The 12,438-nt window shown below is 48.4% G+C and overlaps 1 protein-coding gene across 1 annotated transcript in view; it reads left to right on the forward strand.

Annotated features, from left to right (window-relative positions):
• cntn2 (contactin 2) overlaps nucleotides 1–12,438 on the forward strand; it is an 84,923-nt gene that overhangs the window by 54,766 nt on the left and 17,719 nt on the right. The window contains exons 16-20 of the mRNA XM_068007780.1: nucleotides 349–476; nucleotides 650–825; nucleotides 3,932–4,052; nucleotides 7,491–7,649; nucleotides 10,968–11,117. Coding sequence (XP_067863881.1) covers nucleotides 349–476; nucleotides 650–825; nucleotides 3,932–4,052; nucleotides 7,491–7,649; nucleotides 10,968–11,117 — 734 coding nt within the window. The remainder of the gene's footprint in view (nucleotides 1–348; nucleotides 477–649; nucleotides 826–3,931; nucleotides 4,053–7,490; nucleotides 7,650–10,967; nucleotides 11,118–12,438) is intronic.

Genomic DNA, 12,438 nt, shown 5'->3' on the forward strand with positions numbered 1-12,438 from the left:
TGTATTACTGGAGAAGATCCCGCAGATGAGATGGAACGAGGCTGCGGAGGGGTTTGAAGATGAGTACTAATCCTGAGGTCACTTCGCTGAGGCACAGGAAGTCCGTGCGTGTTACAAAGGGTGGCGGGCGACATGAGACCTGTGCAGGAGGGGAGGCAGGCTAAGAAGTTCTGAATAAGGTGGAAGCAGTGAGCCACAGAGGAAACCGATGAAGAACTGGAGAGCCTCCCTGTAGGGTCTACTTGGACATCAGCGGCACATTGACCATTTGACCAGATGGCTGGAACTGAAGGTGGTTTTTTTGCTAATTCTGTTACTTCCATAAATCCCTTTGTTTCGCTCACGCAGAATGACCATAACCCCAGACGGCACCTTGAGGATTTGGAACATAAGCCGAGCTGACGAAGGAAAATACACCTGCTTTGCGGAGAATTTCCTGGGAAAGGCAAACAGCACAGGCATCGTGTCGGTCAGAGGTCAGTCCAGGTGGTCTGTTTTTTTGACAGGAGTACAGACACCCCTAGAAAACCTCATTTCTCCTTCTGAATGTTTAAACCCGTTCCGATTACGTCTTCTCTCTCTTTCTCCGGTTTGTCCTTTTACGATCTCCTTCCTCCTTTCTTGACTCAGTCCTCTGTTTCTCTCACAGACGCCACTAAAATTACCCTGGCTCCATCCAACGCTGATATCAACCTTGGTGAGGACGTCATACTGCAGTGCCACGCAAGCCATGATCCCACCATGGACCTCACGTTCACCTGGTCAGTCAACGAGTCTCCTATAGACTTTGACATAATGGCGGAGCACTTCCAACGAGTTTCCACGGTGAGTACAGTCAACAAGGAAACAATACCTCGGGCCTGATGCTCCTCTTAGAGCAATAGCAAATGTCTATTTTCTTTTCCAAAATTGACAAGCTACAACCAACATGCCAGCAACGAGTTTGACATGCAATTTCTGAGAGCGTGCTTTGGTTAGTCAGTCGTGAATCATGGAGAATAACAGGCATTCTCCCACTTCTCCTTAAAAGAAGATTTTCGAATGTAAAACAGTAAGGATAGACACTTTTTATAGTAAATAACAAAACGTTGTAAGGCTTCACAAATAGGCGTCAGGAAATAATTGCAGAGCCAGCAAGGGAAAGATTAGGAGCAGTGACTGGAAGGCTTTTTTACAGGTGGAGAGGTTTAGGAAGATAGTTTCAGAGAGGACGGAGGCAGCTGAAGGCTCTGCCCCCAATGTTGGGGCAAAGGGGAGCAGGGGAAGGCGCAAGAGGCCACTTTCATCAGATAGAATCCGAATCTGTTTCCCATTCTGTCCCATTTCTGAGAATGTACTTTGGTTTGTCAGTCATAAATCATGGAGAAAAACAGCCATTCTCCCATTTCTCATTAAAAAGAGGATTTTCCTAATGTAAAAATACAGGAGGGGGAGGGTGGATAGACACTTTTTTAGGTGCATATGAAAACATTTCAAAAGCTTTTCCAGTTTAAACACTTTTAAGAAATGTAGAGAGTTAATTTTCACCTTCACCGGTTGGGTGGTAGTCTGACAGACCAGATCGTCCAGCCCTACAACCCCCTGAGATATCTGCACTCCTCCAATTCTGGCCTCTTGCACATCCCCGTTTTTAAGCTCTCCACCGTGGACAGCCGTACCTTCAGCTGCCTAGGCCCTAAGCTCTGGAATTCCCTCCCCAAACCTCTCCCCCTCTCCACCCCTCTCTCGTCCTTTAGGATGCTCCTTAAAACCTACCTCTTTGACCAAGCTTTTGGTCACCTGTCCCTATATCTCCTTATGTGGCTTGATGTCAAATTTTGTCTGATAATCACTCCTGTGAAGCGCCTTGGGACCTTTTACTATGTTAAAGGCGCTATATAAATGCAAGTTGTTGTTGTCGTTGAAATGTCCTTTGCTCAGTTTGTCCATTTGCCTGGATGTGAGAGATGTATAGAGAGACCCTGAATCCTTCGAGCAAAAATACCGTTCATTCCTTAATAACTGGTTTCCTAAACGTAAATGTTACCTGAACACCGGGGTTAATGAAAACAGCACATAATAAATGAACAATTGAAATATTTATAACACAGCCTATTTAAGCATTTATTCTGCAACAACACAATCTAAATTAGTACCTCCCTCTATAAATTAATACTGGTAAATTTTCACCAGATTTTTACTGTAATAATAGAGCTGATCATGTCTGATCTATTTCTCCCCCTTCTCCCTTCTGCGCTTCATTTTCCGATCCCTGCTGTGCTCTGCTCCCCACTCCGTCCTGCCTTTCCCCCTCTTGCTGTGCTCTACCCCCACTCTGTCCTGCCTTTCCCCCTCTTGCTGTGCTCTGCTCCCCACTCCATCCTGCCTTTCCCCCTCTTGCTGTGCTCTACCCCCACTCCATCCTGCCTTTCCCCCTCTTGCTGTGCTCTACCCCCACTCCGTCCTGCCTTTCCCCCTCTTGCTGTGCTCTACCCCCACTCCGTCCTGCCTTTCCCCCTCTTGCTGTGCTCTACCCCCACTCCGTCCTGCCTTTCCCCCTCTTGCTGTGCTCTACCCCCACTCCGTCCTGCCTTTCCCCCTCTTGCTGTTCTCTGCTCCCCACTCCGTCCTGCCTTTCTCCCTCTTGCTGTGCTCTGCTCCCCACTCCGTCCTGCCTTTCCCCCTCTTGCTGTTCTCTGCTCCCCACTCCGTCCTGCCTTTCCCCCTCTTGCTGTGCTCTGCTCCCCACTCCGTCCTGCCTTTCCCCCTCTTGCTGTGCTCTGCTCCCCACTCCGTCCTGCCTTTCCCCCTCTTGCTGTGCTCTGCTCCCTGGTATTTGCCTCCCAGTCCAGCACAGACTGAGGAGTGAGACTGTGCTCCAAACCCACCTATGAGCAACACCAGAGAGGTGATATATATATACGTACGTGTGTGTTTGTGTGTAGATATATATATTGTATATATATATACACACACATATGCATACACACATATTATATATATATACATACACATGCATACACATGCACACATAATATATACATACACATATGCACACACATTATATATACATACGCATATACATGCGCACACATACGTACACACAAACATTATATATATATACACACACATTTTATATATATATTCACATATATATACACATTATATATACACACATATACACACACACTTATTTTATATATATGTATAATACACATATACATACAGGCACACAATATATATACATACACACCCATATATATATATACACACACAAATATATGTACAAATACGTGAGGATTTTAAAATCGAGGCATTGCTGGACCGGGAGCCAATGTAGGTCAGTGAGCACAGGGGGTGATGGGTGGATGGGACTTGGTGCGAGTTAGGATACGGCAGCAGGGAATTGGATGAGCTTAAGTTTACGGAGGTTGGAAGGTGGGAGGCCGGCCAGGACAGCATTGACCGCGATCAGCCTTATCACCCATGACATTCAACGAATGACACGCTGTGAGGCGATTAGTCATTTGTGCCAATTCTTCCCCACCTGGCTCTGCTCTTTGGGGAGGGCTAAGGCATCGGCTCGACAGGAAGAAAATGACCAATGATCCCAACAGCTGAGACTTTTTCCAAGCCTTGTGCTATAAGCTCACTGCAAAGACTAAGATGCAGTCACTGTGTTCACCATGATTTTGCTGATCAAAGGCATTAAATCGGTTTGTTGATTTGGCAAGTGTAATAGAGCATCTGTTGGCGCCGGGCGATGCCACTTTGAGTCGGGTGGGATGCAGTGAGGGGCTGTCAGGAGTTCTGTGTTTGTCAGAGTCGCTGCTTGGTGCCTCCTCTTTGAGTGGCCGGTACTGCCTGGCGTTACCCTATCAGTGGGCCGTGGTACAGCCACTGGTGCCACTGTCTTATTCACACGGAAGTGTTTCCATCCCTCTACTTGCAGCGCGAAACGATCGGAGACCTCAAGATAACCAACGTGCAGCTGAAACACTCTGGGAGATACACGTGCACTGCCCAGACGGTAGTGGACAGCGCCCATGCATCCGGAACGCTGGTTGTGAGAGGTAAAGACCACTGATTTGATTACGTAAAAATACATAGAATATACAGCACAGAAACAGGCCATTCGGCCCAGCTAGTCCATGCCATGTTTATGCTCCACATGAGCCTCCTACCACCCTCTTCATCTGACCCTATCAGCATATCCTTCTATTCCTTTGTCCCTCATGTGTTTATCTAGCTTCCCCTTAAATACATTTGTTCTATTCGCCTCAATTACTCCTTGTGATAGCGAGTTCCACATTCTGACCACTCTCCTGAATTCCTTATTGGATTTATTAGTGACTATCTTATATTTATGGCCCTTAGTTTTGGTCTCCCCCACAAGTAGAAACATCTTCTCTACATAAGAACATAAGAAATAGGAGCAGGAGTAGGCCAATCGGCCCTTCGAGCCTGCTCCGCCATTCAATAAGATCATGGCTAATCTGATCCTAATCTATCAAACATCTATTCTATCAAACCCTTTCATAATCTTAAAGACCTCTATCAGGTCACCCCTCAGTTTCTCTTCTCTAGAGAAAAGAGCACCAGCCTGTTCAATTTTATTGCTATTATAACAGGGTTAAAAGGTTCAATCATGAGGACAGGTTACATACACCAGGCTTATTCCCTTGAATATAGAAGATTAATGGTGATCTAACTAAGTTGATTAAAGGATTTGATAGGGTAGATAGACATAACCTTAAAATTAGAGCTAGGCCGTTCAGGGGTGATGTCAGGAAGCACTTCTTCACACAAAGGGGAGTGGAAATCTGGAACTCTCTCCCCCAAAAAGCCATTGAGGTTGGGGGTCAATTGAAAATTTCAAAACTGAGATTGATAGATTTTTGTTGGGTGAGGGTATTAAGGGTTACGGAACCAAGGTGGGTAAATGGAGTTGAGGTACAGATTAGACATGATCTAATTGAATGGCGGAACAGGCATGAGGGGCTGAATGGCCTCCTCCTGTTCCTATGTTCCTAAGTAATCGCATGTGATTGGGTTAACACGGCGACCTGGAGATAAGCAACAAAATAGATAAGCTGTTCAGCGCACTGTGGGTAAATGCACTTCCCCAGGTAATACAGAGTCACACCGGGGGGAGGTCCCAAATCCAATTCCTGGTCAATACCAAGTTAGCTAATCTCAGCTGGAGTATTACAATTGGCCTCCGGGAAAGGAAACGTCAACCATGGTTCCCCTCCTGATCTCTATCAAGTGACTCCCTCCTGGACAGTGCCCTTGTTGGTGTGGGGGGGTGGCGGGGGGGGGCTTTGGATGAGGAAGAGATCAGGTTGGGCTGTGATGTCACCCTTCCATGGGTGGAGTAGGCTGCCAGTAGAACATTCGCCATCCTGGCTAACAGATTAAGATGGGTGAGATAATGGAGGGCAACTGGAGTCCATTCCGTCTCCTTTCCTTTTGTTAAGATGCCCCACAAAGAATTCGCAACTTTGACATCCTTCCTAAAGTGTGGCGTCCAATTCTGGGCACCGCACTTTAGGAAGAATGTCAAGGCCTTGGAGAGGGTGCAGAGGAGATTGACTAGAATGGTATCAGGGTTGAGGGACTTCAGTTATGTGGAGAGGCTAGAAAAGCTGGGATTGTTCTCCTCAGAACAGAAAAGGTTAAGGGAAGATTTAATAAATTGTGAGAGGCCTTGATAGAGTAAATAAGGAGAAACTGTTTCCACTGGCAGGAGGGTCGGTAACTGGAGGTCACAGATTTAAGATAATTGGCAAAAGAACCATGGGGAGATGAGGAGAATTTTTTTTACACAGCGAGTTGTGAGGATCTGGAACCCGCTGCCTGAAAGGGCTGTGGAAGCAGATTCAATAATAACTTTCAAAAGGGAATTGGATAAATACTTGAAAAGGAAAAATTTGCAGAGCTTTGGGAGAAGAGCTTGGGGGGGGAGTGGGACTAATTGGATAGCTCTTTCAAAGAGCCGGAACAGGCACAATGGGCCGAATGGCCTCCTTCTGTGCTGTAAGGTTCTACGATTAAGGAAAGGAAAGCAGAAAATTGGAGACAAAAGCACAATGAAATAATAACTGGATATGTTGCTTATGGACAGCCCGTCTCTCAGTCTGCTAGGTTTTAATAGAGCTCTGAATTCAAATCATTGGGGACTCAGATTCGATTTTCAGTTTTTAATTGATATCCAACTGATGTCTATTAATCCCCTCAGCCTCCTCTTTTAATTGCAACTCCTTGTGATGCCGAAAATGTCACAGCAAAGTGACATATAAATCAGTTGCATGCAGATGAAGGGCTAGTTACTTCACTGAGTACCAGACCCAACAAACAGTTGGCGTGACAGATGTTTTCATAAGCTTTCAGGACCACACAGATCCTTCTCGTCAAATAATTAAAGGGGAAGGGAAGTCCTCGGGGGTCGTTCTTCATTCCAATCTCTCCCCTAAGCTTCATTTTATTGAAGAAAACAAGACAAAAAACAAGGTTTCACTGGGGTTTTTTTTCACCAATGTTAGTTTTCTTCTGAGTGTATAGGCCCTCAAGTCGGGTGGGTCCCTTGTTGCTCTGGTTACTCCACGAAGCCACCTTTCCAATCCACGTAATGCTGTTTCCCAGGGCCACTTGGTTCTCGAGCCAATCCCAAGCGGGGTTGCCAACCCTCCAGGATTGGCCTGGAGTCTCCAGGAATTGAAGATTGATCTTCAGGACACTGCTGCGAGGTGTTTATGCTCCACACGAGACCCCTCCCTCCCTATTTCATCTGACTCTATCAGCATATCCTTCTATTCCTTTCTCCCTCAAGCATCTTCCGCATGCGTTTCTGGAAAAACCATTACTTTGGAAAAAATCAACATGAATTTTAAGAGGAAAAACAAAAGAGGGTGCAGAAGAGATTTACTAGAATGGTACCAGGGATGAGGGACTTCAGTTAGGCGGAGAGACTGGAGAAGCTGGGATTGTTCTCCTTGGAGCAGAGAAGATTAAGGGGAGATTTGATAGAGGTGTTCAAAATCATGAACGGTTTTGATAGAGTAAATAAGGAAAAATTGTTTCCAGTGGTAGAAGGGTCAGTAATCAGAGGATACAGATTTAAGGTGATTGGCAAAAGAACCAGAGGCGACATGAGGAAACATTTTTTTACGCAGCGAGTTGTTATGATCTGGAATGCGCTGCCTGAAAGGGCGGTGGAAGCAGGTTCAATAGTAACTTTCAAAAGGGAATTGGATAAATACTTGAAGGGAAAAAATTTGCAGGGCTACTGGGAACGAGCAGGGGGAGTGGGACTAATTGGATAGCTCTTTCAAAGTGCCGGCACAGGCATGATGGGCTGAATGGCCTCCTTCTCCGCTGTACCTACTATGATACTATGATTAAAAAAAAACAACCCCACCGAGCACCGAAGGGATGAAGCTCGCTTGGCGATGATGGTCCTGTTCAGTCGTTCCAAGCTGACATCTGTCTCAACTTCTTCTCCCGCCCAGGTCCACCTGGCCCACCAGGGGGTGTTGTTGGGAAGGAAATCAATGACTCCTCGGTGCTGCTGAGCTGGAGCAGAGGCTACGATAACCACAGCCCGATCGGCAGGTACATAATACAGGCCAGGACGTCGCTGTCTGACGAGTGGAAGAGTGTCCGGACAGGTATAGTCAACACCACACTCTGGATTCTGTTTTTGAAGGTTGGGGCCAGCACTAACTCTAACTAAAGTCACGTTTCTTTTGAGCCAAGAGAGAGGACGTGCTCTGAATGCAAAGTCCTCACTCCGAATGTCTGAGGCTGAACCAGGCCGTTCGCAACCTTGGCGTCCTATTTGACCCTGAGATGAGCTTCCAACCACATATCAGCTCCATCGCCAAGGCCGCCTACTTCCACCTCCCATAACATCGCCCATCTCCGCCCCTGGCGCAGCTCACCTGCTGCTGAAACCCTCATCCGTGCCTTTGTTACCTCTAGACTCGACTATTCCAATGCTCTCCTGGACGGCCTCCCATCTTCCACCCTCCATAAACCTGAGCTTATCTAAAACTCTGCTGCCCGTATCCTAACTCGCACCAAGTCCCGTTCTCCCATCACCCCCTGTGCTCGCTGACCTACATCGGCTCCCGGTCCGGCAACGCCTCGATTTTAAAACTCTCATCCTTGTTTTCAAATCCCTCCATGGCCCCATCCCTCCCTATCTCTGTAACCTCCTCCAGCCCCACAACCCTCCGAGATCTCTGCGCTCCTCCAATTCTGGCCTCTTGCGCATCCCCGATTTTAATCGCTCCACCATTGGCGGCCGTGCCTTCAGCTCCCTCGGCTGTAAGCTCTGGAATTCCCTCCCTAAACCTCTCCTCCTTTAAGATGCTCCTTAAAACCTACCTCGTCCACCTGTCCTGATATCTCCTTACGTGGCTCGGTGTCAAATTTTGTCTGATAATCGCTCCTGTGAAGGGCCTGGGGACATTTTACCATGTTAAAGGTGCCATATAAATGCAAGTTGTTGTTGCTGTTTGCGGCACGTTTGCAGGTTTAAAACGAGCCACTTGCCTGATTTGAACAATCCAGCCTTAGACCATTGTCCTGCACAGTAAGATGGGAGGCCCTGAGATGTGTTTGTCTGATATCAGCCAAGGATTCAATCACTAAAAACCCTGGATAACGTTCCCTATAGGTCTGTCCAACCCAGAAAATTGTCCCTCTTTTTTTTTTGCGTTATCAAGGAGTTAACTTTTTCTCTCCCCCACCCCGCTAAACTGACTGAATTATTTTTTTTTAAATCTGATTCATGGCAGCTCCTTCTTTTGTTTCTTTCTCCCCTGAAGGGAAATCCAGGGAGCTGCAAATTTCACCCACGGAAGCTTATAATGTGCAAGCAGCCCTCGCTCTTACGCTGGCTGCTGCTCTCCTCCGCACAGCCTGCGGTGCCCTGCACTCTCACTGTTCGCAAAAAGTCAAGGTGAAAGAACTCAAATCAATCATCTTAAATTCGATTCAGCCAATTTCCATTTTAATCGTGAGGAGGCCTGAACTTAAATTTACCAGGAGCTGTTTGTCTTGGAGGAGCGTAGCTGGGTGTTTTTTCTTTGATCTGAAATAATTGGCCGTGGGTGTATGTGCAGAGGAGGAGGAGGAGGAGGAGGAGCAGGAGGAGGGATTATGTCTATTTTTTGGGTTTTCGTCTTTCCTAGTGTTCTCGCTGCCCCTGTAGGAATTGGGCTTTCAATCCCTCGGGCCAATTCTTCATCTGTGGGCCTAGACTCTAAAGGCCCAGTTTTAACCCTGCTTGCTAAGGGGGTTGCCAACTCTCTGAAACATATAAGATTCTGAGGGGGCTCGACAGGGTAGATACTGAGAGGATGTCTCCCCTGCCTGGAGAGTCTAGAATTTGGGGACGTAGTCTCAGGATAAGGGGTCGGACATTTAGGACTGAGATGAGGAGGAATTTCTTCACTCGGAGGGTCGTGAAAGTTTGGAATTCTCTACCCCAGAGGGCTGTGGATGCTCAGTCGTTGAGTATATTCAAGACTGAGAGCGATAGATTTTTTGGACTCTAAGGGAATCAAGGGATATGGGGATCGGGCGGGAAAGTGGAGTTGAGATCGAAGATCGCCCATGATCTGACTGAATGGCGGAGCAGGCTCGAGAGGCCGTATGGCCTACTCCTGCTCCGATTTCTTATGTGCCTTATGTTTCTCCAGGATTGGTCCTGGGGTCTCCAGGAATTTGAGACTAATTTCCAAGGCACAGCTGCGAGCAAAACCCAGGAGAAAAATCAATGGAGCATTAAATAAAAAATTGTTCTTTTCTTAATCATTTTCTTTCGAACACTTTCGTTTATAAGTAAATTGGAGATGGGGAGGGGTGGGGGACGGGTAACGAGGCTGTTTGACACAGCGAGAGCAGTTGGACACTGGGCGTAAAAACCTTCAGGAATCGTCCAACCAGAGATGGCAACCCTGCCGTCTGCCCGCCAGGGACGGGCGGTTAAAATGGCAGTCACGCATCTCCCCCTCCCCCACCCGCTTTCCGAGTGTGAGGAACGCAACGATGGTGGTGGGGGTGGGGGGCGGGGAGCCGCCATTTTAACTGCCGGGTTTCCGGTACGGTGAGGGGAGTGGGGGGTTCCCGGTTTGGACCCCATTAATGTGTGAAAGCCGGCGCGATTAGGACCCCGCCACGATTCTGACCGCCGATCACGGCAGTCGCACGCAATGCCGGAGGCCCAACGGTGAAACTTGGCGCCAAGCAGGAGCCCAGGCCGGGAAAGGCCCGGCAAGGTCAGTGGCTTTAATTTTTTTTTAAATGGTTTCATTGCCGGGGGGAGGGGCCCCAGGGGTGCTGCCCCGGGCCTCACAGCGAAGCCTTGGGCCTCCTCCAACCCCCCCCCCCCCTCACCCCCGCTATTCCCAGGCACACGTCCACCTTTCAGACCCCCCCCCCTCCCCCCAAACCCCTCTCGCCAAACACTTAGCCATCTGATTCTGGCAGGGAGACGCACTTCAAACATGGAAACCATGCCAAGGTCAGCCCGGGGACATTGCACCTGCGCCCGGCCCAAGCAGGCCGTATTTGCACGTTAATATCGGGGTTAAAGCGTTGCAGGCTATTCGGCCACATGGGCGTCACACCTAAGCCCAATCCTGCCCGTCAGCTGATCTTCGCAGGCAGGCACTTTCCAATAGCGTTCACTGGACAACAATCAGGAGCAGGATCCTTGGCTAAATTCTCCCGTTGCCTGTCCATGGCACCGAGCGTAACACGGACACTGCTGCTTTGGCGGACAGCAGCTAACTCGCAACAGACTAGAAATGGGAACTGGGATCTTCTTGTTCTTTATGCAGTGCATGCAGCCACTACGGCAACAGGCAAATGCAGTTTTTGTCCTAGAATTTTCCGGTGCTGGTTGGAGGGGAGGGTGGGGGAGGGTGGGGGTGGCAGTCTTTTAACTCTTTCTCTTTTCAATTACGTTTGTCAAGCTCCACAACAGATAGAAGGCAATGCAGAGTCAGCCTGGGTGACGAACCTCATTCCATGGATGGATTATGAATTCCGAGTCACAGCCAAAAACATCTTGGGAACTGGTGACCCCAGCCTGCCCTCACAGACTATACGCACCAAAGAAGCAGGTAAGTGAGCAGCTCGGACACCTCAGTACATTATCCAACTGGCCTCAAGTCTTCATTTATGACCCTAAATAATAATATGATGTGACTTGATGCAAAGCCCTCAAAAATAATGGCACACTCCCGGAGACCCCCAGCAAATAATGGCACACTCCCGGAGACCGCCAACAAATAATGGCACACTCCCGGAGACCGCCAACAAATATTGGCACAGTCCAGGTGAACCCCAGCCAATAATGGCACAGTCCCGGTGAACCACAGCAAATATTGGCACACTGCCAGAAACCCCCCCAACGCATTCTCCGTCCTAAGGTTAAAAGAGAGTGGAGACGATTTCCTTCGCTTTGCTCCAATTTTCCAGCCGCAAAGTTGAAGAGTAAGGGGCCATGCCAGGCCTCCGCCACATTGCACTTTGTGGGCAGTGTGGGCCTACCTTAAACAGGCGGCCATGTTGAAACCAAATGGTAAAGGATGTGGGAACGATGTCGAAACACCCCGTGTGCCATTATTCTGCCTGGCAGACACCCGAGTGCTGCAGAGCCCACTGAAAATGGGCCTTCGAGGTTGGGTCCAACCGTTTCCGATTGGAGGATCCGGGAAGTGGATTCTCACATCTCCAAACAGAAACGTCCTTCTCAAGACCACCAGGGCCTTCTAGCTTTGGTTTTTTGAACAGCGACCGGAAGGCTCCAGAGCCACTGGCCATCACCGTTGCTGCAGGCCTCTCTGGGCTCTCAGGCCTAGAGCCCAGGTCTGCTTTCCTCTCCCACTTTTGGATGCAAACCCATTCCACTGGGGGCTACGCTAGTGGCCCGAAGCTGGAAATACCGGTGTAGAGCGTGTGGGGTGCGCACTCCGCTGACTTGACTGCGGGGTGAAGGAGCAAGAAGAAAATCAGCCCCATATGTCAGCTATAATGTTTTGTGTTGGTTATACAGGCGGGGCATCTCGGGGCACGCGCCTTTAGTTAGACTTTTTCCTGTAATGTTTCCCGCCCCGTGACTTGCTGGAAATGCGAGCTGGTAACAGGGCAGCGAGGGGGGAACGGGGCACCTGGGTCCTTGGTGAACGACGGGACCAACAATCTCTCTCCATAACCAGTGAGATTTAAGGATTGAGAAAGAAACAGAGGAACAACAGAGAAGGAAAGAGGGTGAACTGGAGTCAAATCAGGTACAGAAAGAGAAACAAAGAGAGGGAAGGAAAGATTCGATTAAGAGAGAGAGAGAAGGAAGAGACAGAAAGGAAAAAATGCAAAAATTTTAAATTTGTCATTTTTTAAATCTCCAACAATTTATTACACGCAGGATTGAAATTGAACATG

Source organism: Heptranchias perlo, chromosome 27, assembly GCF_035084215.1.
Source record: "Heptranchias perlo isolate sHepPer1 chromosome 27, sHepPer1.hap1, whole genome shotgun sequence".
Classification (NCBI taxonomy): domain Eukaryota; kingdom Metazoa; phylum Chordata; class Chondrichthyes; order Hexanchiformes; family Hexanchidae; genus Heptranchias; species Heptranchias perlo.